Source organism: Oculina patagonica, chromosome 4 (genome assembly GCF_052425735.1).
Source record: "Oculina patagonica isolate OP01 chromosome 4, crgOcupat, whole genome shotgun sequence".
NCBI classification, from domain to species: domain Eukaryota; kingdom Metazoa; phylum Cnidaria; class Anthozoa; order Scleractinia; family Oculinidae; genus Oculina; species Oculina patagonica.
The window spans coordinates 13,717,475-13,745,239 of NC_135761.1; the positions used below are offsets into that span (position 1 = coordinate 13,717,475).

Here is a 27,765-nt window from a genome sequence, read left to right on the forward strand (position 1 = left end):
GGTTGTTGTTAGACTAGGGATTAAAGAAAAGAAGAAACGTAACGTCCATACCTTTGCTCCGTAAAGTCAAGTTTAAGCGGTTCAAAGGCTTGTATTTTGCCCCTGCACATGTAGTGCCCACTCCTTCGCTCTCGTCAATGTAACTATAGAGAGCCTGGATCAGGCTAGGCTAGCGCTAGGCTAGGCGCGCTATATTTTTGTGTCTGGTCGACATGTTTACAGCCAAGAGTAGCGCCGCTTGATATTTTTAAGCAACTTGATTTTGTCTTGAATAACAGCTGTTTTATTCCAAAAATAATACCTTAATGACCACGATGGTTTATTCAGAAAAATCTATTTTCCCGACCGAGGCTAATGAGGGACGGAGTGATTTTTTCTTGGAAAGGGGATATGAAAATTTTTTCTCTGCAATTTTTTTAAGTGTTTGCACCTCTACAAACATTTTTTTTTTATAAATATTGTGTTTGCAAACAGTTTATTAAGGATTTCAAGGCCCGACAAACATTTTTTTAAATATTTTCACCCCCCCCCCCCTCCAAAATAATGGTCCGTCCCTTAGAGAGGGAGTGAGGGAGGTGGCGTAAAAAAGAGGCAGACTTTAAAGAGCTTTATAGTATTTTATTTCTTTTGAGGTGAAAATTAAAACAGACACAAGAAAAACATTATTTCACTCTGAAAACATTTCTCTTTGTAAAACAAAGCTACTTTTTAAACGGTAGGGCTAGGCTTTTATTACAGAGCACCGGCTTCTCTGATTCCTAGGTTCCAATTCCTCTGTCTGTCCTTTTTTGAGGTTGACATTCTTTCCCACGGCCACTGCACGCTCATATCGGTATTTTTAAGGCGTCATGGAAACTGAACAAAGGATAGTAAAACTTAAATCATTCGCCTTTTCGACCGACGATCCGGAAGAAAACAACGTGCTGCGAGGTTATCCTGAGAATTACCCTTTATTACCCCTGAGAATTATTCAGTCGATCGATAATGGATTCCGATAGCGACTCTTCTATTTCGTAAGCGGATGTAGTGAAACGAGATTCTCCGAGAACTTCACCACCGCGCCTAAGCAACAGCTGCTGGCTCAAATTCCAAGTTTACTTCAATAAAGCAACTTATCAAGCGGCGCTACTCTTGGCTGTGAACATGTCGACCAGACACAAAAATATAGCGCGCCTAGCCTAGCCTAGCCTAGCCTGATCCAGGCGAGCGAAGGTGGGCACTACATGTGCAGGGGCAAAATACAAGCCTTTGAACCGCTTAAACTTGACTTTACGGAGCAAAGGTATGGACGTTACGTTTCTTCTTTTCTTTAATCCCTAGTCTAACAACAACCGTACCAATTCTATTTCCAAAGTACACAAAGCGATTTTTCAATTTCAATTTTTTTTATTTTTATTTATTTATTTTTTTTTGTTTACCCACGACTTTTACCCACACCCACGACTTTACCCACACCCACGACCCACGACTTCCACCCACGACCCACGACCCACGACAGTTAGCTATACTCACCGTGTAACAGTTGGCGTACGTTACTTAAAAATCCAGTTCATTCCCGTCCGGCCCCCAGAGCCACTTGTCTCTCTAAGCACATGTTTTGATTGGCTAGATTTAAGCCAATCAGATCAACCGTTATACTAAAATTCCCCTACAACAAAGGGTTTTTTAAAACGGTTGTTTTGATTTGCTAGATTTAAATTTTCCATTTTGTGAACATGTTGTGAACATGTTATCAATTAGTAGGAAATGCACCGTGCTGCAGTTTGTAAATCCGTGAATGTCATTGGTTCCGCCTGTCATTGAATTATCGCTGATATTTATGCTACAAGTACGCGTGTTTTTCTGTACTGTGTAATGACAAAGTAACTGGACCCCTGTTTCTTTTAATTCTATAAAGTATGAAAGCCTTTTTGTTTACTGTTGTTGGATAAAACCACGGCAAAATAAACGAATAGACTTCGTGCTTCCTTAATACAGTCAATTCGCCAAGCCTCGTATCGTTGTCTAGAGTAAAATTAAGCTCGTAGACACTTAAAGACACCACTAGCTCAAGGATTAGTCTGAAATTCAGCCGTCCTCTCGTCCCTAACCCCCCAACGGAGGCGCGCCCCTCCGTTGGGGGGTTAGGGACGAGAGGACGGCTGAATTTCAGACTAGCTCAAGGATTTGATTCTCGACCGAACCGAATTGTTTAATTCTCCTTTCGCCAGGTCTTTCTCACTATCATCTTCCAAGTCCACTTTTTAAACTCACTCCAGGCTTTCTTGATCATACCAATCCAATATGGTAGCTAAGAAATTCGATTGAAATATATTCAACACTACCCGACAAAAAATACGCCTGCTATGCAGGCCGTTCATCATTTTGCCCTCTAAAAATTACAAGGTATAAACCAGCTAAACCCCCAACGGGGTAGGCACCCCCTAGTTTAGAGGCTATTGCAGGTCTGATAATAGATCATGAGTAGCCTTTCGTCTTTGCCATCCCTGCCTTCTTTGGCCCTTCGTTACAGAGCCTCTTAGCTGATAATGGGTCTGGAAAAGGACGTATTTTGGTCTAAAAAGGGTCCCGATTGGGAGAGCCGAGCGGCATACACCGACCATACACCGACCAAGGAGTACCCCCGAGGAAAGGAACCTTTTTCAAAACAAATAATTGTGTGCCAGACTCAACAGCTATTAGCGAAAGATTTCATTAAGCAAGTAATTTCTTTTCAATTATTTTATACTGCGGTGGAGGGACTTCCCGCGTATTTCCCCTGCAGGTCACGTTATAAATATGCAAATCTTATCAGTTATTTTTCAAAACAAACATTTGACTTGCCTTTGTCTTGTTAACTCTACGTTTCCTAAAGGCAACGATGAAAATTATTATCTATTTGGCAGTTTTTATCGTTAAAGTGATACTTGGGACTCCTGTTTCCTTCAATGGCGAAGGATTCATTTCCTTTGATTTGAAAACAATACCAACCAACACTCGACAGTCTATTCTACAGTTAAGATTCCGTACAATCCACCCGAATGGTCTTCTAGCGTACAGTAAAGGAACGAAGGGACACTTTTTGCGACTGGAGATTATCAAGGGAAGATTACAGTAAGTAAAAGTTGGTCTTAAATTGTCACGTGGAGTGGAAGGCAGTAGTTACTTTTGAATTCGGATTCCATTGTTTGGTCTGAGATCAAGAATAGCGTTCGTATCGAAGTTTTTCCTGAATTGATCATTTTATCACTCAAGTTGCCCTCTCTAGCTTTTAAGTCTTGCTACTCAGAGTCAAATGATGCACTTTAGAGCCTGTGCTCTCCTAGAGCATTTCCTCAAATCAAAACATGTGCAAAGCATCTCATTCGACTGATTTAATCTTTACGTTAATATCTATCATTTCGTAGGAATCTAATCCGACTACAGAATGAGTTTCTTTAAAGTGCCTATGAAGTAAAAATTAATTAATGCTCATTTGAAAGACTTTTACAAATAAAGAAGAATGGCGTTTACCGTTTTGAAATATCTTCTTTCGTTTAGGAGATATTCACGTTTTTGTGTTATGCAAATGAGGAAAGTGATGACGTCATAAATTGTTCCACTAAAAGATAGATCACAAAATCAAGGATATCTCTAAAAATATAAAGGTGATATTTCTGAAACTTGGCATCAGTAGTGACCTTCCTTAAAGGTGCAAGATGGCTCATACTATGACGTAACCATGGCAACACTATTGGTTCCAGGCTCTTTCTGACATAAACCAAACATCTCAATTTGCAACCCTTTAAAGTGGGACAGAGGGTCCAGCTTGGAACACACATAATGCCCTATTACCCTAACTCTCCTCATGAGCTTGTTGGGTGTGGATCATCTTTGATTAAGCAAAAACTGGGGATATCAGTATTAATTAAAATAGGTATTTGCAGCAAAACTGTTGCCATGGCAACGGCACGACAGGTGTCATTTTATGTCTTTTATGGTGTACATTTATCGTGCCAAGTTTGAAGAACTCAGCTCGAATATTCCAAGAGATATTCTTGATTCAATGCTTCATCTTTTTGTGGAACAATTAACTTCGCTCATTTGCATAATATAAAAACGTAAATATCTCTAAAACAAAAAAAGATATTGCAAAAAGGAAAACGCCATTCTTCTTTACTTTGAAAGGCCTTTAAAATAAACAGCAATTATTTTTTACTTCATAGGCACTTTAAGTTTCCAAATAATTCACCAATGTCAGTTCAAGTCAGTCACGTGGTTAGATCTCTGATTTCTTGCATCAAAATGTGCTGTTTTGAAGACTGAGAAAAAGTGATTGCGAAGAAGTTAAGTTTTTGATTTAATCGTTTTCGTCGAAAGCTGAAATGACTGATCAACATTTTTCCTTTATTACCCACACAATAAGTGGTTAGTAGCTAGGTTTTCGATATTCGCCGGAAAGTCCGTTGCGACAGAACTACAAGTAGGTCGATTTTCATTCCGCATTTTAATGTCGTTTCTACTAATTTCTGGAAGACATTTAAAAATTTTATAAGAGAAATACTAATAGTGACCACCAACCACAAAATATCCGTTCACATAGTAGTGCTTAAGAACAAGCGAAAACAGTTTTGTTTTTGAAACGAACAGTTGTATTTTAGAGGGCTTTTTGATTAAATGAAATCCGATTTGAAATGGCTTTCTTATTCTCAAACTTGAATCAGATAACGTATTTACTTTTGCACTGAACTGTATGATTTGTGTAAAAAAGAATTGTTTTTCAATTATTGAATATTGTATGAGAAAATCATTGAATGCAATAGGCTGTATAAATGAGCTGATTCAAACAATTCTTAAACCTCTTCACTCCATTAGGTTTAACCATTTTATTTCATTATTTTTGTGGTACTGTCAAGTTTATTATTTTTAGCAGGACGAATTCAGCAAGTCCAGCCATATAAATTAGAACAATAATTTTTTTGTTAAGAATTTTTTTTTAGGGGAAAAATTGGTTCTTTTTTTTTTTACAATAATTTTCTAGTAAATTAGAACATATTGGTTCACACAGTCTTTATATAGATCGAGTTCCTAAATAGACCAATTTTTTTTTCGATCGTAAATTACACCTTTTTAAAATAAGTAACAAGAAATACAGTGTTTTCGTTTCGAGAGTTAGTGTAAACAATCGTTGTCAAATAATTTAACTAAATTTTAAAATTTTGACATGTTCGCAGTCTGCATAGTTCCTAAGAACCTGGCGAAGGACTTGACTGTGCCAATCGAATTTGAGACTGCTCCAAAACATGCTCCTTATTTGGAGCATATCACGTGACCTTGTTAATCAAAGAAATCTGTCGTGCAAATCGTGTTTAAAACACTTTTACATTCAAAATCTATGCATAAGGTCCGTACCGCAATGTTTCAATTGAGCGTCCTGGGCGTAAATTTACTTATGAAAAAATTCAAGAAGAAATACATTCAAGACAACGACTTCGCATCAGTTCGCATTCAATCAAGAATTTAGTGTTCGAGGATGTTCAATTCATGTATATCACGTGACAAGTTTGGTCCCAGTTTTCAACATACCCGCTTAATCTTTCTACTCTATGTCAATCGCTTTGGCAATATGAGCGCTTAAGTATTGGAGGGGGGCACTTATTGGGATAAGGGCGCTAATTCACTCAAGGGGGAGTGCTTATTAGAAAAGGGACGCTTATTGGAATCGAATCGAATCATTACAGTAAGTCTCTCTAAAATTGCGTCCATCTGTCTCACTTTAGACAACCTTAGGAAGCCTCTTTCACAAAACCTCCGATTTAGACAGGATCGAAATTCAGATTTTGAATTCCGTAATGCTAAAAATAATTCCTTTTCTTCTTCTTTCTTATTCAGTTATTCTTCATATCTTGGTGGAAGTCACCAGGGCGGCATTTCCACCATCACCTCACCAAGTAAAGACCTGAATGATGACAAATGGCACAATGTTACGCTCACCAGAGAGGGACGGAAATCTGTTTTGTCTGTTGACGAGATCGCTACATCCAACATTTTTCAAGGAGATTACAAAGACCTCGACTTGGTGAATGTCCTTTTCATCGGCGGAATGAAAGCAGAAAGTGACCAGCTCTTTCGCGTCAAAGCAACAAAACATTTCCGTGGTTGCCTTGAAGATGTGAAGTATGACAGCACAGATATCCTACTTGGCGCCATGATGGGTCTAAATGGGATTGCAACTCGTGGAGAAATTTCATTTAAGTGTAGATCCAGACCAAATCGCATCATTTCTAGCACAAAACCGAATTTAAGCGTTAGGATACCTCACCGAAGATTGAGCACTGCCAATTTCTTCACTACAAGTTTTCAATTCCGCACGCACATCAAAGATGGTCTTCTTATTTCGTTCATCGCTCCTAAACTTAAGTGTTATCTTCTTCTCTCGAACAGCGCACTTGTCTTTGAAGTCACCGCTGTCAGCGGGTCTAAGACAGAGCTGAGACTGGGCTCTAACCTTGATGATAGTGAATGGCATCGACTGATACTAAGTCTCGCAGGCTCGGAAATTCGCTTTGGTCTTGATGGACAAGTTACAACAAAGCACGTTAATTACACTCGGTTGATTATGGGTTCCACGAGCAAGCTTCGACCAAAGATTTTTCTTGGCAAAGAAAGCAGAAGGGAAACGGTGGCATTGGGGTTTGTTGGGTGCATCTTAGATTTGAAAGTTCAAGACCGTGAAATACTTTTTAGGGATCTAAAAAGCAGAAATAGCCAGAATACCATCTTGAGATCATGTCATTTGCAGAATCGATGTGATCCCAATCCGTGCAAGAACAGAGGACAATGCTCGCAGGACTGGAAGCAGTTTTATTGTAATTGTGATTACACAGAATTTGAAGGCAAACTCTGCGAAATTTCTGTTTACAAACCAACTTGCGAGGACTACAGATCTATGGGACTACGGGCCAGCACTTTTTGCCTGTTGGACTCAGAGGGAATAGGAAACCCTTACACTGCACTCTGTAACGTGACAAACCCGTCACGAACATACACGGTTGTAACACATAACAAAATGACGGAAACTCCAGTGGGAAGGGCAAATCTTGATTTTTCGGGCTTGTTTTACAAACATGAAGTATCCTATACCGGTCCCACTGGAATGAATCAGATCAAGGCATTGACTCAAAAGAGCAAGCACTGCCGACAGTACATAAGGTTTCACTGCTTTGGCTCAAAACTTCTTAACACGCCTCGCGGACCCTCGCACGCTTTCTGGTTATCACGTGACGGCAATAGGCAAGAGTACTGGGGCGGAGCTGAACCCGGAAGTAAAAAGTGTGCATGTGGAATGGCAGATCCACCGTCCTGTGCAGGGAGAGCAAAATTCTGCAATTGTGATGTCAGGGATGAAAATTGGCGAGTGGATGAGGGGTACTTACGAGACAAAAGCACTCTACCGGTCACTGCTCTTCTTTTTTCTAAGAAAAGTAAGAGATCCGACTTTACACTTGGACCCTTGGAATGCTGGGGAAATGAAGGCGAAGAGTCAACAGAATCCATGGAAGAAAAGTTAAAAGCAAACCCGGTGGACTATCGATTAATGAAGGCGTGCCCCACAGGACCAAAGTTGCAGACGACAGTTAACGGAATCTACCGCGTGTCACAGCAACCCCAGAGCCGATCCCAAAGGCACCAGAAAAAACGTCTTGTAACTCTGGAAGTGCAACAATTCAAAAATGCCAAAACTTCTCCTCAAGCACTCGAAAGAAAACAATAGGTCCAGTATCAGGATCTGAAGATCACGGAAATTTGAGCCAGAACAGTTCCCAGCAAGCAAATGAGACTGCAATAGCAACAAGGATGGAGAAAGCACGAAGGAGATGGTTTGTCAACAGTTGCTATTATCTTGATAGCTGGCGCACTGTTAATGTTTATTGCTTTGTTTATTGCACTTGACAGGATCAATCGTAAATACAAATCTCCTTTCCCTTGTAAATTTGTACAAGCGCCGAAGATCCATGTTGCTGATTGACTGAGAAACTTCTGTGATAGTTGGATGTTAGACTTAAGCGAGGTGCCCTGACAGAGGGCTGGATACTCAGTGTCTTTACACAGTCAATATGTAGATATGAGAGATGTGTAGATTTTCCTTTTTAAAAAGGCGTGTCTCAGTACTTCCAATAGCTTTCAACTGTGTCTGGGTCTTATTATCTTTGGCGAGCGATTCGTTATAACCCTTAGAGTGTACACTACACGGAGAGGCTCCGCCCGAAAGGGGTACCTTTTTTTCAGGCTCGAGGTATACAATGGGGTAGAGAGTTGAGATAGAAAAAGAAAAAGAAGGGAAAACTGTATTAAGATTTTTTTAAGTCCTTATAAATTATCTCGAACAGACGCATTGAATGAGAACGGGGTTGGTTATTCGAGTGAAACGTTTTGAAAATAGATACACTATCCCTATTGTAGACAGATGTCTAAACGTAGGTACGACCATTCGGTCATACATCATGTAAATACAATGTTAATATCTGTATTAGTCTCAGAACACGACTTCCTAAGAGCACTTTCCTAAGTTCGTCATCGTTTTCAAAAAGATTCTTGCTAAGCAGCATTTATAATATTGCTGATATGCTCTGGTCTTTCGTTCTGGTTTGTCCTTACCACTAGCTGTAGTAATTTGTGATATTTTTTTTGTCCCGATTACAGTTTAGTTTGTGAGGAGGCCCGATGGCGCAGTGGTGAGAGCGCTCGCCTCCCACTCGAATGTGGCCCGGGTTCGATTCCCAGCCCGGGCGCTCGTATGTGGTTTGAGCTTGTTACTTGGTTCTCACAGTGCCTCTGCTCCCGAGGTGTTAAATTTGTACCGGCGAATTTACTGCCGGGGTTTTCCTCCCATCCAGGGCAAAAATCAACACCTCTAAATTCGCAATTCGATCGGGAATCCGAGGGCCACAGGTTTGTCAGTCGAAAGACTGTATGGGCCACTCGGCTCGTAAAACAGAGTTTATTTTTTTGTTTTGTTTTAGTTTTTGTTTCCTTTTTTTCCCTTTTCCATTCTTTTCTTTTAATCTTGCCGATTGGTTCCCAGCATGAGACCTTGTATCCCTTTCCTACTAAGTCGTTTGGACATTTTTTCCTTTCATTGTATTTGAAATGTATGGGTAGTTATAGTCACCCGATAAAACTGTAAAAAATCTATTTAAAACTCTATCATTATATTATACTAGCCAGGCCTGTGACGTCAAAAGTTAGAAGCGATATCGGCATTACAGGAAGGGGACTCACCTGTTATTGGTTTCAGGTTGAAAGGATTTTAAGATTTTATGGCTGCAACATATATCTTATATAATTAATTACTACCATTGAGGATGTATAGATAAAATAACTAAACGGCGAGGTTGGAAAAATCTTTCCAGTGTTTCTGATTCTTTGGTCCAGACTAAATTATCTTACTTTCTATAAAACGCCAGTGCTCCTATACTTATGTGAACTAATATCCTTGCCAGAAAAAATGGACTTAACGTTTTAAACATAAGAGGGTCATGGGAATAGTTGATGAAAAATTATAATTAAAAAATTGTAGTTATTAGGTTTGTTTAGTGCCATTCAGTGGTATGTGTTCAAAAAAATAAATCCGCTTAGCTTGTTGTAAAACACTGAACAATGTCGATTCACGAGGGTGAAAACACGTCATCTGAGTGGGAAAGCGTGACCGCAAGCTCTATCTACCTCTCCCACTGAATTAGTTTTAAGCCCATGCCTTTATCTCTTGGAATACTCATTCAAGCAACACCCTAGTCTCCTTCGCAGCTGTTATTTGGGATGTCACGCAACGGCTGCGAAGGACACTATCAACACCCTGGCTTATAGTCACTTGCTGATTATAATGACACCCATTTTCCTTTGGTGGGACCAAAATTTATCATTTCTAACCGATCCGACTGTTTATTGTTCTAGTCTTCTGCCACGTTACCGTTCATGTCTGATGCAGCGTAACTAAAACGAATATTTTTGTGGTTATACCTGTCCAGCCTGTTCTGTGTAAAAAGCTAACCTTTAACTGAAGAACTCTTGAGATAGAGCAAGAAAGAGCCAAACTTCACTTCGCCCCACCTCCCCCCGCCCTCCTCTTACCAGGTATGTAAGAAAAGTTCATTGCGCAGTTAATAGCGCTGCGCACTTATGATGTCACAGAATTTTATCCCGCGGCGTGACTGAGACAACGAAACCGCTCTCCGTAAGAGCAATGTATGACAAAACGGAGTTAGTGTTCACTTCGGAGGCAGATTTAGCGATTGTTTCACCATACGATTGCAAAGGATTACACGTGCACCTTGACATTTGCAACTTATTCAGGTTTCTTCTTGCAAATCATCTTTTTAAAACTAACGTGCTTTGATGGCGCAAGGGCTGCACATTCTCGTCCCCATAGCCCTTTCGTTTCTCTTAGCCGGCTAGCCCTTGGCACGTTTTCTCGTGCCAAGCCGGCTAAGAGAATGGGGCTGCACCAGGGCCGGGTTGTTCGAAAGACGATTAACGCTAACCCAGGATTAAAAGATGATCAAGATTTTAATTTCTCTTGTTTTAAAGGGTTTCCCAAAGCTAATATTTTGTTAAGTTTGAGAATGGTCCATGTCAAAACTGTGGGACAGAAAATATTAACAGGAAACCTTAACGAAATTATATAAAATTGAAATCAAATTTCACGCTAATCCTGGATTAGCTTAATCGTGCTTTGAACAACCGGGCCCTGGTGTCGACTGGTGTCGAGTGTCTTGGTCCCAGTCCACCCGAGGCAAGAACGGTAATAAACTAATGACAGCGAAGTCTGGTAGAACACAGTGCAACACGGAAGTGTGTAGCTCCGGCACTTGCGAACAAATTTTTCCGCAAAAGCTTCCTGTACGAAAGAAGGTTAGTATTAGAAAAGGAAAGTGTAAGTATAAGAGTACAAATTTAATAGTTGTATGAACATTAGAATGCACATGCAAGACTTCAAATGGGGCGTTCCATTTCTCGGCTGAGGAGCAGATTCTGTACCCCAGTTTGAAGTGCTGCGACTGCTGCTATGCTAGAAGCTACCCTCAACAAGGGCCCTAGGAAAATTTAGAACGACCAAAGAATACAAGCCATAGAAACCATAAATTGGTAGATATGTCGTTACACATCACAGTTTTAAAATCACGAGCTTGATCGGGGATGAATCATATGAAGATCATTGACATTATTATACATTACAATTACTTTGAAACATGTGATTGGTCGAGAGCATTCAGTCAATATACATTCAGTCAATATACAGTACATGATAACCCAATATCTGCAGCAGATATTGGGTTATCATGTCGAGTTCAAAGTCCGTCTAGTTTCCAAGCCCCTCGTCCATGTAGTGCTGTCAAACTTTTGAAAATATGGCTGAGTGATTCGCCTCTGTTTCCGCAGAGGAATTGAAAGTTTTGATCGAGAATAAAGATTCTAAAAACACCAAGAGAACAACTAAAACAAGTGTAAAAATTCTGAATGATTATTTGAGGGAGAAGAACCTGGAGGAACCACAAGATAAAACTGCTTTGGCCAATGTTCTGACTAAGTTTTACGCCGGCGCTAGAGAAAGTGATGGTAAATTGTTTAAAAACGTATAATAAAACAATTATTGAATTCGGTTTTCACATGATATCGTGAATTATCAAAACCTTGTGTCTGTGTTATCCGCCTCAGCCTTCGGCTTCGGCAGATAACACACCTCAGTTTTGATAATTCACGATATCATGCTCAACCTCATCCAATAATTGCTTAGTATACTTAAGGGACATTCCATTTTATATCCACACACCCCCTATTTTACTTTTTAACATTGTCAAGCGCCCTTGAACGTATGGAAAGGGTGCTATACAAATGATTATTATTATTATTATTGACGAGATTTTCTGAAGGGGCTTCTGAGGGGGGAGCTCCATCAGCATTCCTTGATCTTTGATTTATTTCCCAAGGGGTTAGGGGAAAAAAAAGTTAGCTTTCGTCTTATGGGGAAAATCATGTTGGCACTTTCATTTGTTTTTCTCAGGGGGGAAATTTTGACTTACCACAGGGGTGTGTGGATATAAAATGGACTAGCCATTAGTGTGCACCATACCTTGATGGTGCATGCTGAAGCATGCTAAAGTTGGAGATACTGTGTGGTTCAAACAAGTAATACTCTATTTCAAATCCAAAATTTGATTTATGTATATATAACAGCTATGTACAGTTGATGCCTGATAACTCAAACCCTCAAGGGAAATTGAAAAAGGTTTCAGTTATCAGGAGTTGAGAACAAACTGAATGACTGGAAATAAGGAAAAACTGGGGTTTACTGTTTTCCTATTTAAAATACAGAATACGTTTTAATCAAATTTAATTAATTACAGTATAGAGAACAAAGAGAATTCGAGTGAAAATTACGGAGCAATACATTTATAAATTACTGTATAGATTATTGCCATGCACACTGCACTTCATCGGATACAAGACTCTAATGGCTTGTTTTGCAGAGAACGGCAAAGAAATGTACGAAAATGCATGATGCACGTGCAGATTTGCTAATTAAACCTATTGTTTTATGACGTTCTCATTACTTCTTTGACCACAGCTGCATTTTGTTTAATATTTAATATTTCTTGTTCAATATGGAATCCTGGCATTTGCCAAATTTATTAGCGTCCAGACTGCACCAGATTGCATCTCAGAGTACTTAAATTTTCAAAATTTTCCGCGGGGACATGCCCCCGCACCCCCCTAGTAAGTCGCGACTTCATCGCTCCAAATGGGCACTCTCGCGCGCATATTGCCAATATTCTGAATTATGCCATGCCAGGGCTTACAAACAAAAAAAGGCTAGGAGCGCCCCGCTAGAATGCTTTATGAAGATGTAATACGCTGTAGGTAAAAAACTGGAAACTGGACTGACATGCTTTGTGTAATGCAAAAGGACAAAGATTTCAAAGGTTATGCGGCTGCTTCAAAATAAATTCTGTGTTCTGGACTACAGTACACTGTTAGTTTTGACTTGTCACGTATCAGTGACAGACATGGTTCGAGTTATCCAGGGCAAAATTATATAGAAAATGACCTGAAGGGGAAATGAAAATCGATTTGAGTTATTGAGGGTTCGAGTTACCGAGGGTAAAATTACAGTGATACATGTATGACGGAACTCCAGGGGAAATCAATTTTGGTTTGAGTTAACGTGAGGTTTAAGTTAGCGAGGTTTCGAGTTGGGACTACTCCATAAATTCTCTCACTCCTCCCTGCCACTTATCTTATATGGTATCCACGTCTAGCTCAGTTGACTGAATAGATGGCATGGGATAAAGATTCAAAACTATAACCTCCTATCATCTATAAATAACTGTTCCCCTAACACAGTGAGCCTGGATTGTCCCTGTTTGTGTGCAACATTTATGAAATTAATAACATCTGAGTATAGGCTGAACTGTCTGGTTTTGCACCGAAATTGTCAGGCTGTCACTTATGTCTCAATCTTAAATAATTATGAGAAAAGCCAAAACCATTCTGGGAAGTACTATATATGTATATGGATGGGGCCGGGGTGGGGTCATGGGCAGGGTTATTAAGTCTGCATTGGGCTTAAATGTCCCATCCTGCTGAGCTTACTCTGGTTTCTGTAGCATAATTTTAAAGGAACTAGGAGTATGGGATGGATGGGATGCTAGCCCATCATAGACATTGCCGGCCTCTGACAAGCTGGTACCTATTAAAATACCTGGGTGGAGAGGCACTATGAGAGTAAAACTGTGTTGCCCAAGAATATAACATAAATAATGACCTCAACCAGGGCACAAACCCAGACTGCTTGATCCGAGAGTCCAGTCCAAGTTAACAATTAGACCACTACACCTCATGGCCTGCTCAGTCACAGGCAGGGATCAGATGCAACAGAATAGATAGGGGAAGTGCCCCTTTATCCAGTTGGAGTAATTTTAGTCCTCTCTCTAGATGTTACTCATCAAATTATATCAAAGCAGACAATTTCAGCACACAGAAATAGTAGGACTGTTAACAGTCTACAACATATGTTTTTTCTGCATCAATAGGTAAGGCATTGTAAACAAGACTACATGGCTAACAGTAAATGTCAACAAAGCCCTTGTGAAAGGGTGGATGTATTATCTGGTGTTCCATACAGAGAATTATCAGAGCTAATGGCCCATTACCAGGCAGACCGGATATGGAATGAAACACAAGTATTGTCAGATAAACTTGAGCAATTCAACACTTTTGTTACAGAAGAAATTCTACCCCATATCTTTGAAGCAGATGGAAGGTTCGATTTTGAGGAGGTTATCCCATCTGGTAGCTTTAAAGAACGATCTGTTGTTAGTCAAAGGACAAATTTTCAGAATTATATTGAACATGAGTTTGATTTTATGCTTGTGTTGCGTGACTTGGGGGAAAATTCTGTAGGCATCTTGCAAGTAGATTGTGTAATTTCAGATGAAGAGAACCAAGATGCTTTTAAACATATTGTTGTCAAGGGTGATAGCCTTAAAAGATGGCAGGATTGTTGTGCCTACAAAGATGGAAACCACCTATTAGATGCCGACAAAATCATGCAGTCTTTTGAGAAAGTTGTTGTTTCAGTCATGAATGAGATGATGGAGAGAGAGGAGGGATTTGTACCAGGTTGTATTGCGATTAGCAGAAACGGTCCTGCTGTTACAATGCAATTTGACATTGCTAAGTTACCTCCTGAAATGCAGTCTCCATACCCTGAAGACTGGCAAGGTGTCATGCTACGCAAACACGGATATAACTGTATAAACAACTGGAGTATCGACCTGGTCCTCTGTGTGACAGCTGCACATGTATTCAATCCGTATGACACTTGGGCTTCCAGGAAGCGAAGGTGGCCATCAAAAGATGTAGAAAAGGAGACTGTTGACGTCCCTGCCCATTTGGTTGCTAAATCCAGTGACTCAATCCCGCACAGTTGGCGGTTGTCAACATCAAGGGCTGAGCTTGTCTTGGCAGAGTCCATTATCAAACATCAACCACTGGTACGAAACTGCTGGCTGGTGTTAAAAGCTATTTTGAAAGCACACCTTTCTCAACCCAAGTTCATTACCTCTTACAACCTGAAAACTATCTTATTCTACATTATGGAAAATGTACCTCAAGATTACTGGACTGAAGATAATCTACCCGAGCTTCTTTTAGCTGTTATAGATGCGTTCATCATTGGCCTGGGTACACGTTCATTTCCGCATTACTTCCTTCCAAGTGTGAACTTGCTGTCAAAGTCAGCTAGCGAGGATCATATACTTTGTCTGTTACAGAAATGTTATCAGGTGCGAGCAAAACCAGACAAGTACTTAGCATCAACCCCAAATTTTGAGACGTATTTGACGGAACTTTTGTAACTTTTTCACTCAGCCCCCCTCCCCCTAGCGGGGGTTCTCCCCTTTAAAACTGACGTAGAAGTGTACACAAGTATTGACAGAGTATTTTAGAATTGTTTCCTGTTAGGAGTAAAAAGTTGGGCCACGCCCAAATCGATTCTAGTACCTTTTAGGGTGCGAAATTTTCTAACAACCACCCATATTATTTTTATAGGGAGAACCTACCACCGGGAGCAGAGCAGTTATACAAACGTCATAAGAGTTAGTCTAGTTCCTCGCAAATATACGAATCTATTTAGTTCTCTCGTCGTTGACTGCAGATGCTCTTTGTCAGGGATAAACTAAGCGCTTCAGAGCTGCGCCACTGTCACCAATAATTGCCAATGTTTAAAATGCCACAATTTCCTTGGAAAAGTTAGTTACCTTGTCTATGTAGAAAGTAGCCTGTTCCAGGCTCTCGGTTTGTTGGGAAGATCGAAAAAGCGGGCGAGCGTGGAAAAGACGAGCGGAGAAGAAGGGAGCGGCGGCTCCTTTCTTGCCTTCTTCCCCGCTCGCTCGCCCGCGCGCGTTTTCGCTCTCCCCCACAAACCGGGAGCTTGGAACGGGCTATGTAGAAAGAAGCCTGAGTGCAGTCTCAACCACCAGAGGAACCCCACAAGAAAAGCCTGACGAGAGAGGGGTGAACCGGCTAAACATAGAGAGTGCTTGTAGGTAAAAGCAGTTGTAGGTAAAACCGCATTGAAAAGTGTGAAAGAACTCATAGCACTGAAACGAGCAAGAAACATAGGAGATTTTGTAACTGAGTTGCTGTATAGACTTCTTGTTTTAGGTATTTTTAGGCCTCATTTCTATAGTGTATAGAAATAGACGTTGATAGAGAACTTACAAATGTAAGTTTCCGTGAGTGAATAGTCAGTCAAAATAGTCAAACAAGAGCGAGTTGTCTCAATGTATTAGAAGAAACGTTTCTTATTGCATCGCACAAAAATTATATTTTATGGTAATTTTTCCAACAGAAATGAAATGGAATAGGAAAGCACTTTTTTCAATAGCCCAACAAGCGCGCAAACATTTATCAGTGAGGAGTCAACCGTGGCGCAGCCAATCAAATCAACGGATTCGTAATAGGCCATGAAATAGGGTGGTGACGTACAGGGGGATTTATGTAGGGGACTTATGTCCTTTTACCTTTCTACCTGCCACTTGACAAATCTGTAATAAATAAATAAACAAACAAGCAAAGGAATAAATAAATTAATAATAAATGCAAAATTGCACGCACGTGACAAAGCGAATGATGATTTAAAGAATGGGTTTTACGTGAGAAGCCGTGAGAAATGGCGCCCAAATGTCAAAATCGACACTAGACGAATCTTTAGTAGCCATTTATTGTAAAGGGGGACACGTTTTCACGAAACGAAACAATTTTCCCAAAACTGCCTTGTGCTTCATTACAGGTGACGTCATTTTTAGTGCTCTATACTTCTGATTGAAGAATCGTTGACCCATGAAAAGCTTTTTTTTTTTTTTTTTTTTTTTTATTTTTTTTTTTTTTTTTTTTTTTTTTTTTTTTTTTTTTTTTTTTTTTTTTTTTTTTTTTTTTTTTTTTTTTTTTTTTTTATAAACCATGAACGACGCGGCCCAAATATTTGACTGGGAAATCGGAAAAAAACGTCGTCTGTGAAACAATAAACATGATAATAAGACAGGTTGCAAAATTCATTCTCTTTAAAGTTTCGAAGAAAAGAAAATATCTTGATTGTCAATAAAAGGAATATTACTAAGCTTACCAAGGCTGTCTACCCAGAATGCCACTGGGTCATATCGTCCAAGGCTTTTGCTTTCACATGGACAACGTTTCTTCAATTATGTGTATACTCTCATTTACCATAGGTCTCGTGTTATGAGAAACGTTCTTAAGTGTTATGAGGTATCGTTACTGGCTATGATCGTGCGATAATTTTAGATCATTAAGACTGCAAGTCCGAGTGCGCCTGTAAGCAGACTCTTCCCGGTTCAAGCACGACTGAGTTTGTGACTTCTCTCTGTGCTGCTAGATGTCCCTACAGCTTGAACTAAAATCCATGTCTTCTCGCATTATGAAAATATCCCATAAAAAGGCATTTTTACACGCTTTATCATGTGTGTTATTCTTTTATTTTCATATTTTTTTCTTTTCATTTTGATGTTTTCTTATTTTCTTAATCGCGAGATATTATATCATGCTACTCTAAAATCGAATTAAAGTCAAGGTTTTTGACTTTAGACTCGACAAAGATTGTGTACGTATTTTCCACAAATATTTGGAGCGTTTCATTAAAAAACTGAAGAAAATGGCATTCATTTTCTGGCCGTTCTCTTATTGATTAGGAATCGTCAAAAATATCGTAGATCACCCACAAATACGTATTGGCAGGTGTACTTAAAAAAAAGTAGCTAAGCTAAGCATGCCAACCAGAGCATTGAGGCAATAAAATTTTGTCAATGACTTGAGCGAGTCTCCTTCGCAGCCCAACAACTTGGCTGCCAAGGAGACTAGTTGTGGGCCTGCATTCTTTTAAATCCAGCGGATTTACGAGTTTCCACCCCAGTGACTCCCGTTCACTCCCGTTTCTCTTTTCCTTTGCTCAATTTTGTCCTTGTGGAGATTCGCCTGACCACTTAACTTCGATAACGAAATTATTTTCCACACAACCCCGTGAAAACCAATTTTAGTTCCCATTTCTACGTGAGACTATCAGCTTTTTATCATCGTTATTATAATTACGTCATAACCACACGCCGAGGAATCGATAAGGAATAGATTGAGAATAGAGCTCACGAGCATTTTGTGTGTCGACCGTGGTGGTCGATTTTATAAATGTGTTCATCAAAGTTATGATTCATCAAATTATTATCATATACTAAAATATGTACTAGAGCACGAAAGAGTTTCTTTGAAGCTTCTTTCCTGAAATGAAGTGAAACAAGCTCCCTGGTAGATAAACTAGTGCTATTTACAAAACACAACAATTTCACTGCAAATAGCCTTGCCCTGCATTCTTTAGCTCAAGAGGTTTTGAGTTAAAAGAAAAAGCTGTTTTGAAGCTTATTTTAAGGAAAATCACGTTATCGAACTCTTGCATGTGGTAATTCTACGTAATTAGATAACTGACATCTCGCACGAAACTTGAATGGGTTTTTTACCCCCTAAAATTTAGGCCTTTGGTTTCACTATCAAAGATCAACTTTCACAATGTGGGTATCAGCAGGTAATTTAATTTTTATATAATTTAGTTTCACCGTCGTTTTGTGTTATTATACTCTTATTACATTTTTATTTACTGGAGAATAGTTTTTTTTCTGTGACCTTGCCCGCTATGAGATATTGCAGTAGATACTGCAGATAGTAATCTCTAGAACAAGGACCTATTTGCCAAAGAAGATGGTGGAAAATATATTGCAAACACAGTCGAAAGGCGTAAAGAGGGCATAAAAATCGGAATAAGATTACGTAACTCATCTTAGCACAAGTACTTATTTTAATCTTCTATTCCTAAAGATATATTTTCAAATCAGTGTCCTTGAATTACACCAAATATTTTCTATCGATATATTACCTTGTAAAATGTTTGTGTTATGTGTTGTGCCATTCGCGATTTTCTCTAGTTATTGGATTTGCAATTTTTCAACTTTATAATTACAATTTCCTTCCAAGATTAGGAGAAAGAAATTAAAATTTTCAGAAAACAAAATAATCAGAAATCTACTTTCAGTTTCAATTGCTTATGTTATGAGAAGAGAAGGTATTTTAAAATAGAAGAAGGCGTTCTTAAATAAAACACAATCGTTAAAATTTCAAAAAGTTACAAATTATTTCAGTTAAAATTTGTTGTTTTTGACTTGACAGCCAACAGCTCAGAAACCCAAGCATAGCAAATATCCCGAGGAGAAGAGAGATAATTCTTTCGCCCTTGTGTGTAAATTCAAAACCTCAAAATCAAAACTATTCTGTCAACTAAATATAGACACGCTTTCAGGTTTGTTGAGAAATTTTCAACATGCTAATGAATTTTAAATGGGTTAACAGTGTAAATAGATCGGGTTGGCGATTTTTGAACTTTTTTCCTTTCAGGGAATTTTGTGACAAGATTTTATCACACAAGGTACATTATTCAATAGTCTTTCTATTGAATGAAGATAAATTCTCGCATAAAATATTTAAAATACAGGCCGGCTAGTCAAAGAAATAATAAACTTTGAAGTAAAGTGGAAAACCGCGCAAATTTTATTTCCACGCGATATTAGAAAAAGGTTCTGGTTTTAAAGCTTAGTAGGAACTTTTTAAAAATTGGAACACCTCAACGAGACATGTATGATAAGCTATATCTACTTATTTACCAGATCGCAGCCAGTTAGAGTCGCAGAAAGAAGCGCATTTAATAACATTGATTCCATTTCCCGCGGTCCTTGATTAAAATTAAAGAGTTCCCTCCTCATACGACACCCTTGCTGACAGCCTTTCCGAGCCCAGCGCGGTACACATAAGAGTGTATTTATCAAGAAAGCTCATTTCGCTTAGTAATAGATATGGATTTTTTAATTAGAAACTCAGTCTTGATTATAATAAAATTCATTTCTACTTGGTTACGGGGGAAGTGTATCAGTTTATGTGTATCGATTAAAGGCGTTTTCGAGCCAACATTTATTAAGCAATTTTGAAGATCGACTCAAGTTCGCTTCAATAACTCTTAAATGCTACGATCCTTTAATTACGATATTTTAATTTTTCTTACTTTTCAAGGGTTATTAAGCTTGTTTTCATTGCACTGATTTCGCGGAAGAAAATCCACAAAGCTCGTCGAGAAAGTGTCAAATAAAACACCTGGCGATCTCAAAGGAATAGAAATCAATTAGTGTTTATTAACTTGCCATTATCTCATTGGCTAATTCATAATTTCCAAACCCCTTCCTTGCCAAATCTTCTGTTCGGCTATAGTCCAGCAACCATAACAGGCCGATTCTTCTTGCGGGAAAGACGACTCGCATTGTATTTTATTCTTTCATGCAAATCAGCATGACTCAAGGATATGGAGCGCCCGCAGAGGCGAGCTAAAGTTTGTTCGCTTGTAATTACTCACTTTAAATCTACAACTGTTCCCTTTCTCTGAAGCGCCACCCAGCGTCGAGTTTGCAAAGGCGCGATGGGTTTGCCACGCGAACTGAGCATTTCACTGGTTTTCTTTACGCTCGCTTTGACAAACACACTTGGCGCTCAGGTGCGACTCCACGGCGAAGAATTCATCACCTACGGGCTGAGAAAAGTCGCGAATCCACGACAGACTGTGATTAAGCTGCGATTCCGAACCATTCATCCAAACGGACTGTTTATGTACAGCAAGGGAAACAACGATTTTCTGCAGCTCGACATCTACCACGGCCAAGTGCGGTGAGTGTGTTGTTATTTTTAACAAGTTGAAGTGAATGGGAGTGTTTTGTGAAATATGTAAACAGTTAGACATCACTTTCTTCCTGTACGGAAAACAAACAAAGTGTAACAGAGGAAAGATTTCATTTTACGTCAATTTACAGCTTGATAGGTGCTGATTCCAGTTTTGATCTCATTTTGTGTCGCAGGTTTGCAATAAGTTTTGTAGTTATGAAACTTTTCAATGTTCCTTTGGAACGTAAAATACCCAGGTTGCTCTTGCGTATAGTAAAGAATAAAGCTGATTTATTTCTGAAATGTCTGGATTGGAAAAAGCTCAATTTTAACATGTTGCGAAAGTTAATCCAGAAAAGGTTTGAGCAATACCGTAACTACAGAATAATTCCTAACAGGCGTTTAGTCGTTGTGTGTATTTTCACATTCCTGTATAAATAAGCGAGAAAAACAATTAAGTACGTGTATTTATTTTGAGTGTTAAAAATAGACCAACAAAGTAATTCTGTTTGAAGCAGAAAATCTTATACTTTGAAAAAGTATTGATTTAGAAAAAATACTCAATCAGAAATTATATTTTATGCTTTGCTAAGAAGCTATTAGAAATCTTGTTTGCAAATTCTAAATCTCGTTATCTTGGGAATCGATGCAAAATTCGTGGGTTTTACGATCAAGATATGTTTACAATGATTTCTTTTTTTCGGTCAAGTACTGTCTACTGTAATTATAAATATTTTGCCCTGACCACCAACTAAAGGGAGGCATTACAGTAAAATTAGCGGGAATTCTGTCGAAATTAAAAATAATTTTCTTTCCAACTGTTTTGCAGAAGACGTTAAACCCGACATATAATTGTTGCTACGCGCTGTAGGTAGCGAAAAATTGAATAAACTTTTATACAATAAAATATATTTTTTTTATATATAAAAAAACAATAAAAGAATAGACAAAGCCAGCCACTGCATGTCTTCCTTGAGTGAAAATGTTATGCTTATTTTTTTGGAAATATAGAATTGCATAAAATGAAGAGCTTGTTTAAATGAATATCGAGTGAAACTTTGCTTTCTTGTTGTTATGAAAAACAGACAGATTTAGTTATCAATTTTCTGGGATTACAGTTCAAGTTCATACATACAACAGCAAAACATCGAGGGAAAAAATACGTTTCAGAGCATACCGGAATTTAGTTGATATAGCTCAGTCAAAGCTTAATTTCAATCTGGAGAAAAAAAGTAAATAAAAATGAAATGAAGTTTTCTAATCGGCTGTTTGAATCTCTCACAATCTAAATTTGACAATACGTTTTTGGTGACATTTTCTCCTTTCGATTTTTTGAAGCTTCTCAGTCCATATGTTTTATGCCTTCGTATAAAACTAAACTGTAGTTATTTTCAGATTGTATATAGTTTTACAGGTCCTGGCTTGACATGTCTCATCTTTTTTCGAGAACAGTGCGTGAAAAGTATGAAAATCCCACTTTGCAGACGCCGGATTACCAACAAACCGCTGTTTTTGGCTCCCGCATGCTGAAATGCTAAGAGAAACCCCATTAATGCAGACACGTCCTCTGGTCTCTACCGAGTCACCATCGGCGAATTTAACTGTGCTAATTCAGGAGCCCATGGGCTCCTGGCTAATTGCACAAGTCGGCGAAACAGCTTGTGAAGTTGACCTTGGACATAATTTTGTCACTTGCTGTATTGATTTTAATTTTTTTAGTTATCTGTTTGGCAAACAGATGATCTTTTAACACAGGAGGATTTTAACTTCTTAAAATCGTTTTAAGACTGGCAGTGCGAATAAGAGTACGTATGTGCTGTTAAGAGCTAAATTAAAGTAGGAGTTAGATTGCCACGCCCAAATCAGTTTCACCTTTTAACGTTTCACCACCGAGACCACAGTAGCACCTCTAAGAAGTTAAAAAAACTGTTTTATGCAGATGGACAATAGAGAATGCATGATCTAATGTAAAGATTCTTCCATTCACGGGCCTTTTCCTACGATAATTTTTTGAAATCTATTTTTAATCTTCTGTCCACAACTTGGCTACCGCTCGGCTTTCGACTGGCTGATTTTTAGCGCGGTCATGGAAGCGAGGCCGTCCTAACAGCCGGTTTGTGTAAATTTCTCGTAGTACAGTGTATTTAGAATGCGTACTAGTTGTGAAGAATGAGACCATTCCGAACAGCGAAGTCTGTAGGACCCTGATCTGAGTAGCTAGGTAAAAGTTTGGTTAGAAAACTATTCAAACTAGTGTAAACAGGTATTACAATACCTATCTCTGCTTTTTATTCTTAGGTTATTTTTAGAACATTTTAATTCGTAATTTACTTATTTTTATGAGAACACTAGTACTTCTTTTAAACTTTTAAACTTTTTTAGCATTTTAGCGGTATCTTTTTTAAAGTAGTTTTTATAGATAGATAGATATTTTATACATACTCTCTTTTACTTTAAATTTATTTTATTTTACACAGGGCCCCCGTTGATACCAATCCTGCGACTGAAGGGGTCACCCTGTTAAAATATCGATTATTATTATTATTACTATTATTATTTATTATTATTACAAAAAAATGGGAGGACTCTCATGCTCTGAAGACTCCACGCTTAATCGATCGAACCATGATCATGCTATGAGCCACAATTTAATTAAAGGGACACTGTCACCAGTTTCACTTCAAAAACTCGAGAGCCTAAAGGCATATGGAAGCTACGAATAGTGGTCCAATTTTGTTAAAAATCACCATAAAAATTGACGGAAGCGATAAACAAGTGATATTATTGTGATGCTATCAGGAACTTTTTGAAATTGTAGATCTCAACTTGAAAAAGTTAGGCTGAAGTTTTATCCTTATGGACTGGAAAACACCTAAAAAATTATTATGCCTCCCTTCTTCCTTCAACAGCAATTTACTTTATATCTGCATCTTAATGTACTAGGTGCATTTCACGTGCGAGAAGACCTATTCGCCACTGATTTGAGTACTTTTTACCGAAAGGCAATAAAATTCCAGTGACAGTGTCCCTTTACACTCCCTCACGCTGACGACGAACATCAGCGATCCTTTAACTTTGAAGTCCTCCCCACCAGGGAAAATGTCTCTAAGATAATTTGTGAGGAAAAGAATCTTTCTGACAAAAATAAGTGCATCTCGATCAATTGACCTTTTATTTTCGTTTTTCAGTTATCAAGCGTACCTTGGCGGACATCATCAAAGAGGAACACTGGAGATGAAAAATCCAAAAAAGGACTTGAATGACGGCCGATGGCATAACGTGACCTTGACACAGGAAGGCCGAACAGCGCGACTGAAGGTAGACTCTGTTGCTGCTTCAAACATCATTCAGGAAGACTATCACCATCTTGATTTAGACACAATCTACATTGGTGGAATGAAGCCCGCTACATACAAGTATTACGGTGTGGAAGGAACACGAAATTTTCGCGGGTGTCTGGCAGATTTGATATTCCGTGGCAAAAATCTAATCCGTGAAGCGAAAGGCGAACTTCTTGGATATGATATCAACGGCAAGGTGTCATTTAAATGCGAGGAATTGGACTATAGGGTTGTCACCATGACAAACCCAAACGTTGGATTTAGAGTGACTGTTAAAAAATTACCCGCAGATAACGACACATTTTACGCCAGTTTTCGATTCCGTTCGCACGTCGAAGAAGGGCTTCTCATGTCGCGGAGCGCAGTAAAAGTCAAGTTGCATTTACGTCTCTCGGCTGGCACGTTACTTTATGACGTCACTGCTCCTAATGGATCGAAGACCGAGCTACACCTGGGTTCTAATCTTGATGATGGCGAATGGCATAGTGTGAACGCCAGTGTAAGAGGACGCGAAGTTCGTCTTCAGCTGGACGGACGAACGAAAACAAAACCTCTGAATCAATCGTTGTTGATGCAGGAGTTCGCAAACAGGTCTCGTTTGAAGATCTTTCTCGGCGGCTTCGACGACAACAGGGACTTTCCTGGCTTTGTTGGCTGCATATTAAACTTGCAAATCGACAGTCAGAAGATTTTCTTGAGGAATCTTAAGAAGAGTAAACATACCAATGAGGATTTAAAGTACACATGCCGCTTGGAAAACCGCTGTGAGCCCAATCCATGTAAAAATAGCGGGAAATGTTCACAGGATTGGCAAAGGTTTTATTGCAACTGCGAATACACTCGGTTCGAAGGAGAAAGATGCGAAATTTCCAAATACAAGCCAGCGTGTGAATATTACAGGGCTATGGGATTGAAGAAGAGTATGCCTTGTTTACTTGATTCTGAAGGAGAGGGGAACCCTTACACTGCGCTCTGTAACGTAACGGACGATCCTAAACGAACGTACACGATTATAACCCACAATAAAATGACAAAGATTCGAGTTAGCGACGCGAGAATTGTTGGATCGCATTACAAACACGAGATTACTTACTCGAACTCGATCAGTATGCAACAAATGACACAGTTAATAGAGAAGAGCAAAGAATGCCGTCAGCACATTAGATTTCATTGTTTTAGTTCTAAACTTCTTAACACACCTCGCGGACCTCCACACGCGTTCTGGTTGTCACGTGACCACGAGAGACAGGATTACTGGGGCGGAGCCGAACCCGGGAGTAAAAAGTGCGCATGCGGAATGATCGACCCACCTTCTTGTGAAGGCACGGCGAAGTTTTGTAACTGTGATAACAAGGATAGCCAATGGAGAGTAGACGAGGGATTTTTGACGGACAAAAGCACCTTGCCTGTCACCGGACTAGAATTCAACAAGAAAAGTGCCAAGTCTGATTTTACGCTCGGACCATTGGAATGCTGGGGAAGCGCAACAAGACAAAAGATTCCCAAGCCGCGCGACCCCACGGTCGATATGAACCGATTAAAGAATGCTTGTCCGAAGGCGGGGGATCCCACACCTACTTCCCCTCCCACTGTCTCCCCCACTACCACTCCTACTCCGACATCTGCGAGAAGCCTGTGTCCGAGTGAGGATGGAGAAGAATGCGCGAACTCGTCTGTTGCATTCTCCGGGGTGACCACCATACCAGCCTCTGGAAGCGTCGAAGAGAGTAGGCAAACTACTCCGCAAGATCAGGAAAGTACCTCGGATGACGAAGAAATTGAAATGTCTACCCTCGCAATAGTCATGATATCCGCAGCGTTGGTGGTCATTGTTCTGCTCTCAATGAAGTTTGCGCTTCCTCGTGTTATCATGTGCATTCGGACTCACAGTAAGCGTGGTGAGTACATTGTCCCCCCGGCTGGATCGTCTGGATATCCAGCCAGGTTACTGCCGCTTGTAACCAAGCGGTCGTCGATCCGGGGGAGGCAGTTGACACAGTGCAGTGCAAATGCAAATGGAAGATATGTCGATGCCAATGCATCGGGTGGGCTGAAGTCATATTGGGTATAAAGATGGCTTTTATTGACCGAAAATAAAATAACGCAAGTCCACGGTTGGCAGGATTAAGAGACAGAGCGGTCCACTTTGAAAGACATGGAATGGTCTGTAGAAAACACCAACTGGAAAGTAAATTGAAACTGCACGTGCGGTGGATGGAGGTGTGATAATCGTCAGTGCGCATGGCAGAGATAACAAAGCTGTTGCAAGTTCTAAAAATAGCTTCCAGGGACGCAGTGTGCCTTTTGAGAAGAATAATAAAAAGATGCCACTTTGTTCAATGCAAAATGTTTAAAATGATGTAACATACGAAAATAATTATCGATGTACGTATAGTTAATTGAATATTCATGAACAACTCTCGTTTAAAATATGGCAATTCGCTTTAAATTGTAAAAAAAAGAAGCTTCAACATCTGATTTAATCTCTATAGGATGTTTTGAAAGAGTTGATGAAAAAAGATTGAAGGAGTGCTGGGAAAGAATTTTACATGTAATTTTAGGCTGGCTTATATTAAACTACATAGAAGGCATATCATTTGTACTGTGATGCACATTGTTTTCAGGAGCGGGGCATGCAGAAAAGGTTTGTAACATCTTTCATTATCAGGAGTTAGAAACCGACTATTTAATTTGGGGTGTTGCAAACGGAAAAAGGAGGAAAAAATCGTGCACAAAAATAAGAATGAGAAAAAATCAAGCAAGCCCCACCTGCTCTTGGGATTTTTATAGAAAAAAATCTTGCAGAGGGTTATGTTGGTATACAAGAAATCTTGCAACTACCATTGAACGGTGAAAAAAATTCTTATTCAGAAGAATTTGCCCCACCCACCCCACTTTCATAAATTTAATGGTCCGTCCCTTACTGTGATCCAGTTAATGCTCGAGCTGACTTTCATTTGAATCCGAACTTTTGCGTCATAACAAATTATGCTAATAAAAACTCACAGGAGCTATGCAAGGCCCGGTTCAGACGCCGATCTTTTCATGAGCCGAACCTAATTCTTTGAATTAAGTACATGAAAAGATCGGCGTCTGAATCAAATAAGAACGGCTATTTCAATTTGGAACGGCTCACCCGTTCTTCCCGCCTGGCTTGGCCTAAAATTTCGCCTGTGGAACGCCTTTGGAACGGCTTTGATTCAGACGCCGTACTTTTCAGGTGCCGATCCTAATTCATAAATTATTCTAATGTATTTCGACTGGTTTTATTGCAACTGTATTAGGAACGGCTTCGGAGCAGCCAAAAAGTATGGCGTCTGAATCAAGAGGCGTACTTTTGTCAATTGGGTCGGTCCAAATTCGAATTAAGTTCGGCTCGTGAAAAGAACGGCGTCTGAACCGGGCCTAAGTTATTTTTTTGATGTACAGAATAGACCTTGTCACGGTATCGAATTCGGCGCCATGTTTGACGGGTAGCCAAAGTGGTTAGAAATTACAGATGTTTGTATAAAAACCTTTGCTTAGTATCTTGAATATGGTAGGGCCATTTTTTCAACAGGCGTCGTGGCGTAGCTCCTTTGAGAGGTCCATAATTGTAGGGATTCGAACACGCCCACCAAATCTATTCTGCAGCGCAATCTCGGAATAG

General features: G+C 39.4%; 2 protein-coding genes and 1 pseudogene across 4 annotated transcripts; all 3 read left to right on the plus strand.

Moving 5' to 3' along the window:
• The first annotated feature begins 2,860 nt into the window (after nucleotides 1-2,860).
• Nucleotides 2,861-8,663, plus strand: LOC144651441 (contactin-associated protein-like 2; annotated as a pseudogene). Its single transcript, XR_013570316.1, has 2 exons — nucleotides 2,861-3,093; nucleotides 5,851-8,663. The product of XR_013570316.1 is annotated as a contactin-associated protein-like 2 (transcript).
• A 2,116-nt stretch (nucleotides 8,664-10,779) lies between these two features.
• LOC144651514 (cyclic GMP-AMP synthase-like receptor 1) lies at nucleotides 10,780-15,448 on the plus strand. 2 transcript variants are annotated; one of them, XM_078511474.1, is made up of 2 exons: nucleotides 10,780-10,869; nucleotides 14,049-15,448. In XM_078511474.1, the coding sequence occupies exon 2, from the start codon at nucleotides 14,073-14,075 to the stop codon at nucleotides 15,372-15,374; it is 1,302 nt and encodes a 433-aa protein (XP_078367600.1). In that variant the 5' UTR covers nucleotides 10,780-10,869; nucleotides 14,049-14,072; the 3' UTR covers nucleotides 15,375-15,448. The 2 variants fall into 2 exon arrangements, with proteins under 2 accessions (XP_078367600.1, XP_078367601.1); XM_078511475.1 differs by lacking the exon at nucleotides 10,780-10,869 and adding an exon at nucleotides 11,529-13,007 and having other exon boundaries at nucleotides 14,068-15,448.
• A 4,903-nt stretch (nucleotides 15,449-20,351) lies between these two features.
• LOC144651438 (contactin-associated protein like 5-3-like) lies at nucleotides 20,352-26,701 on the plus strand. The gene is made up of 2 exons (XM_078511375.1): nucleotides 20,352-20,781; nucleotides 23,964-26,701. Exons 1-2 carry the CDS (start codon nucleotides 20,537-20,539, stop codon nucleotides 26,185-26,187), a joined length of 2,469 nt encoding a protein of 822 aa, XP_078367501.1. The 5' UTR covers nucleotides 20,352-20,536; the 3' UTR covers nucleotides 26,188-26,701.
• The last annotated feature ends 1,064 nt before the right edge of the window (nucleotides 26,702-27,765 follow it).

What these genes read in the sequence shown, in the direction of transcription:
- LOC144651438 (XM_078511375.1), top strand. Translation starts at nt 20,537, where the DNA reads ATGGGTTTGCCACGCGAACTGAGCATTTCACTGGTTTTCTTTACGCTC. An exon ending in ATCTACCACGGCCAAGTGCG is followed by an intron (nt 20,782 to 23,963) that starts GTGAGTGTGTTG and finishes TTCGTTTTTCAG; the next exon opens with TTATCAAGCGTACCTTGGCG.
- LOC144651514 (XM_078511474.1), top strand. Translation starts at nt 14,073, where the DNA reads ATGGCTAACAGTAAATGTCAACAAAGCCCTTGTGAAAGGGTGGATGTA.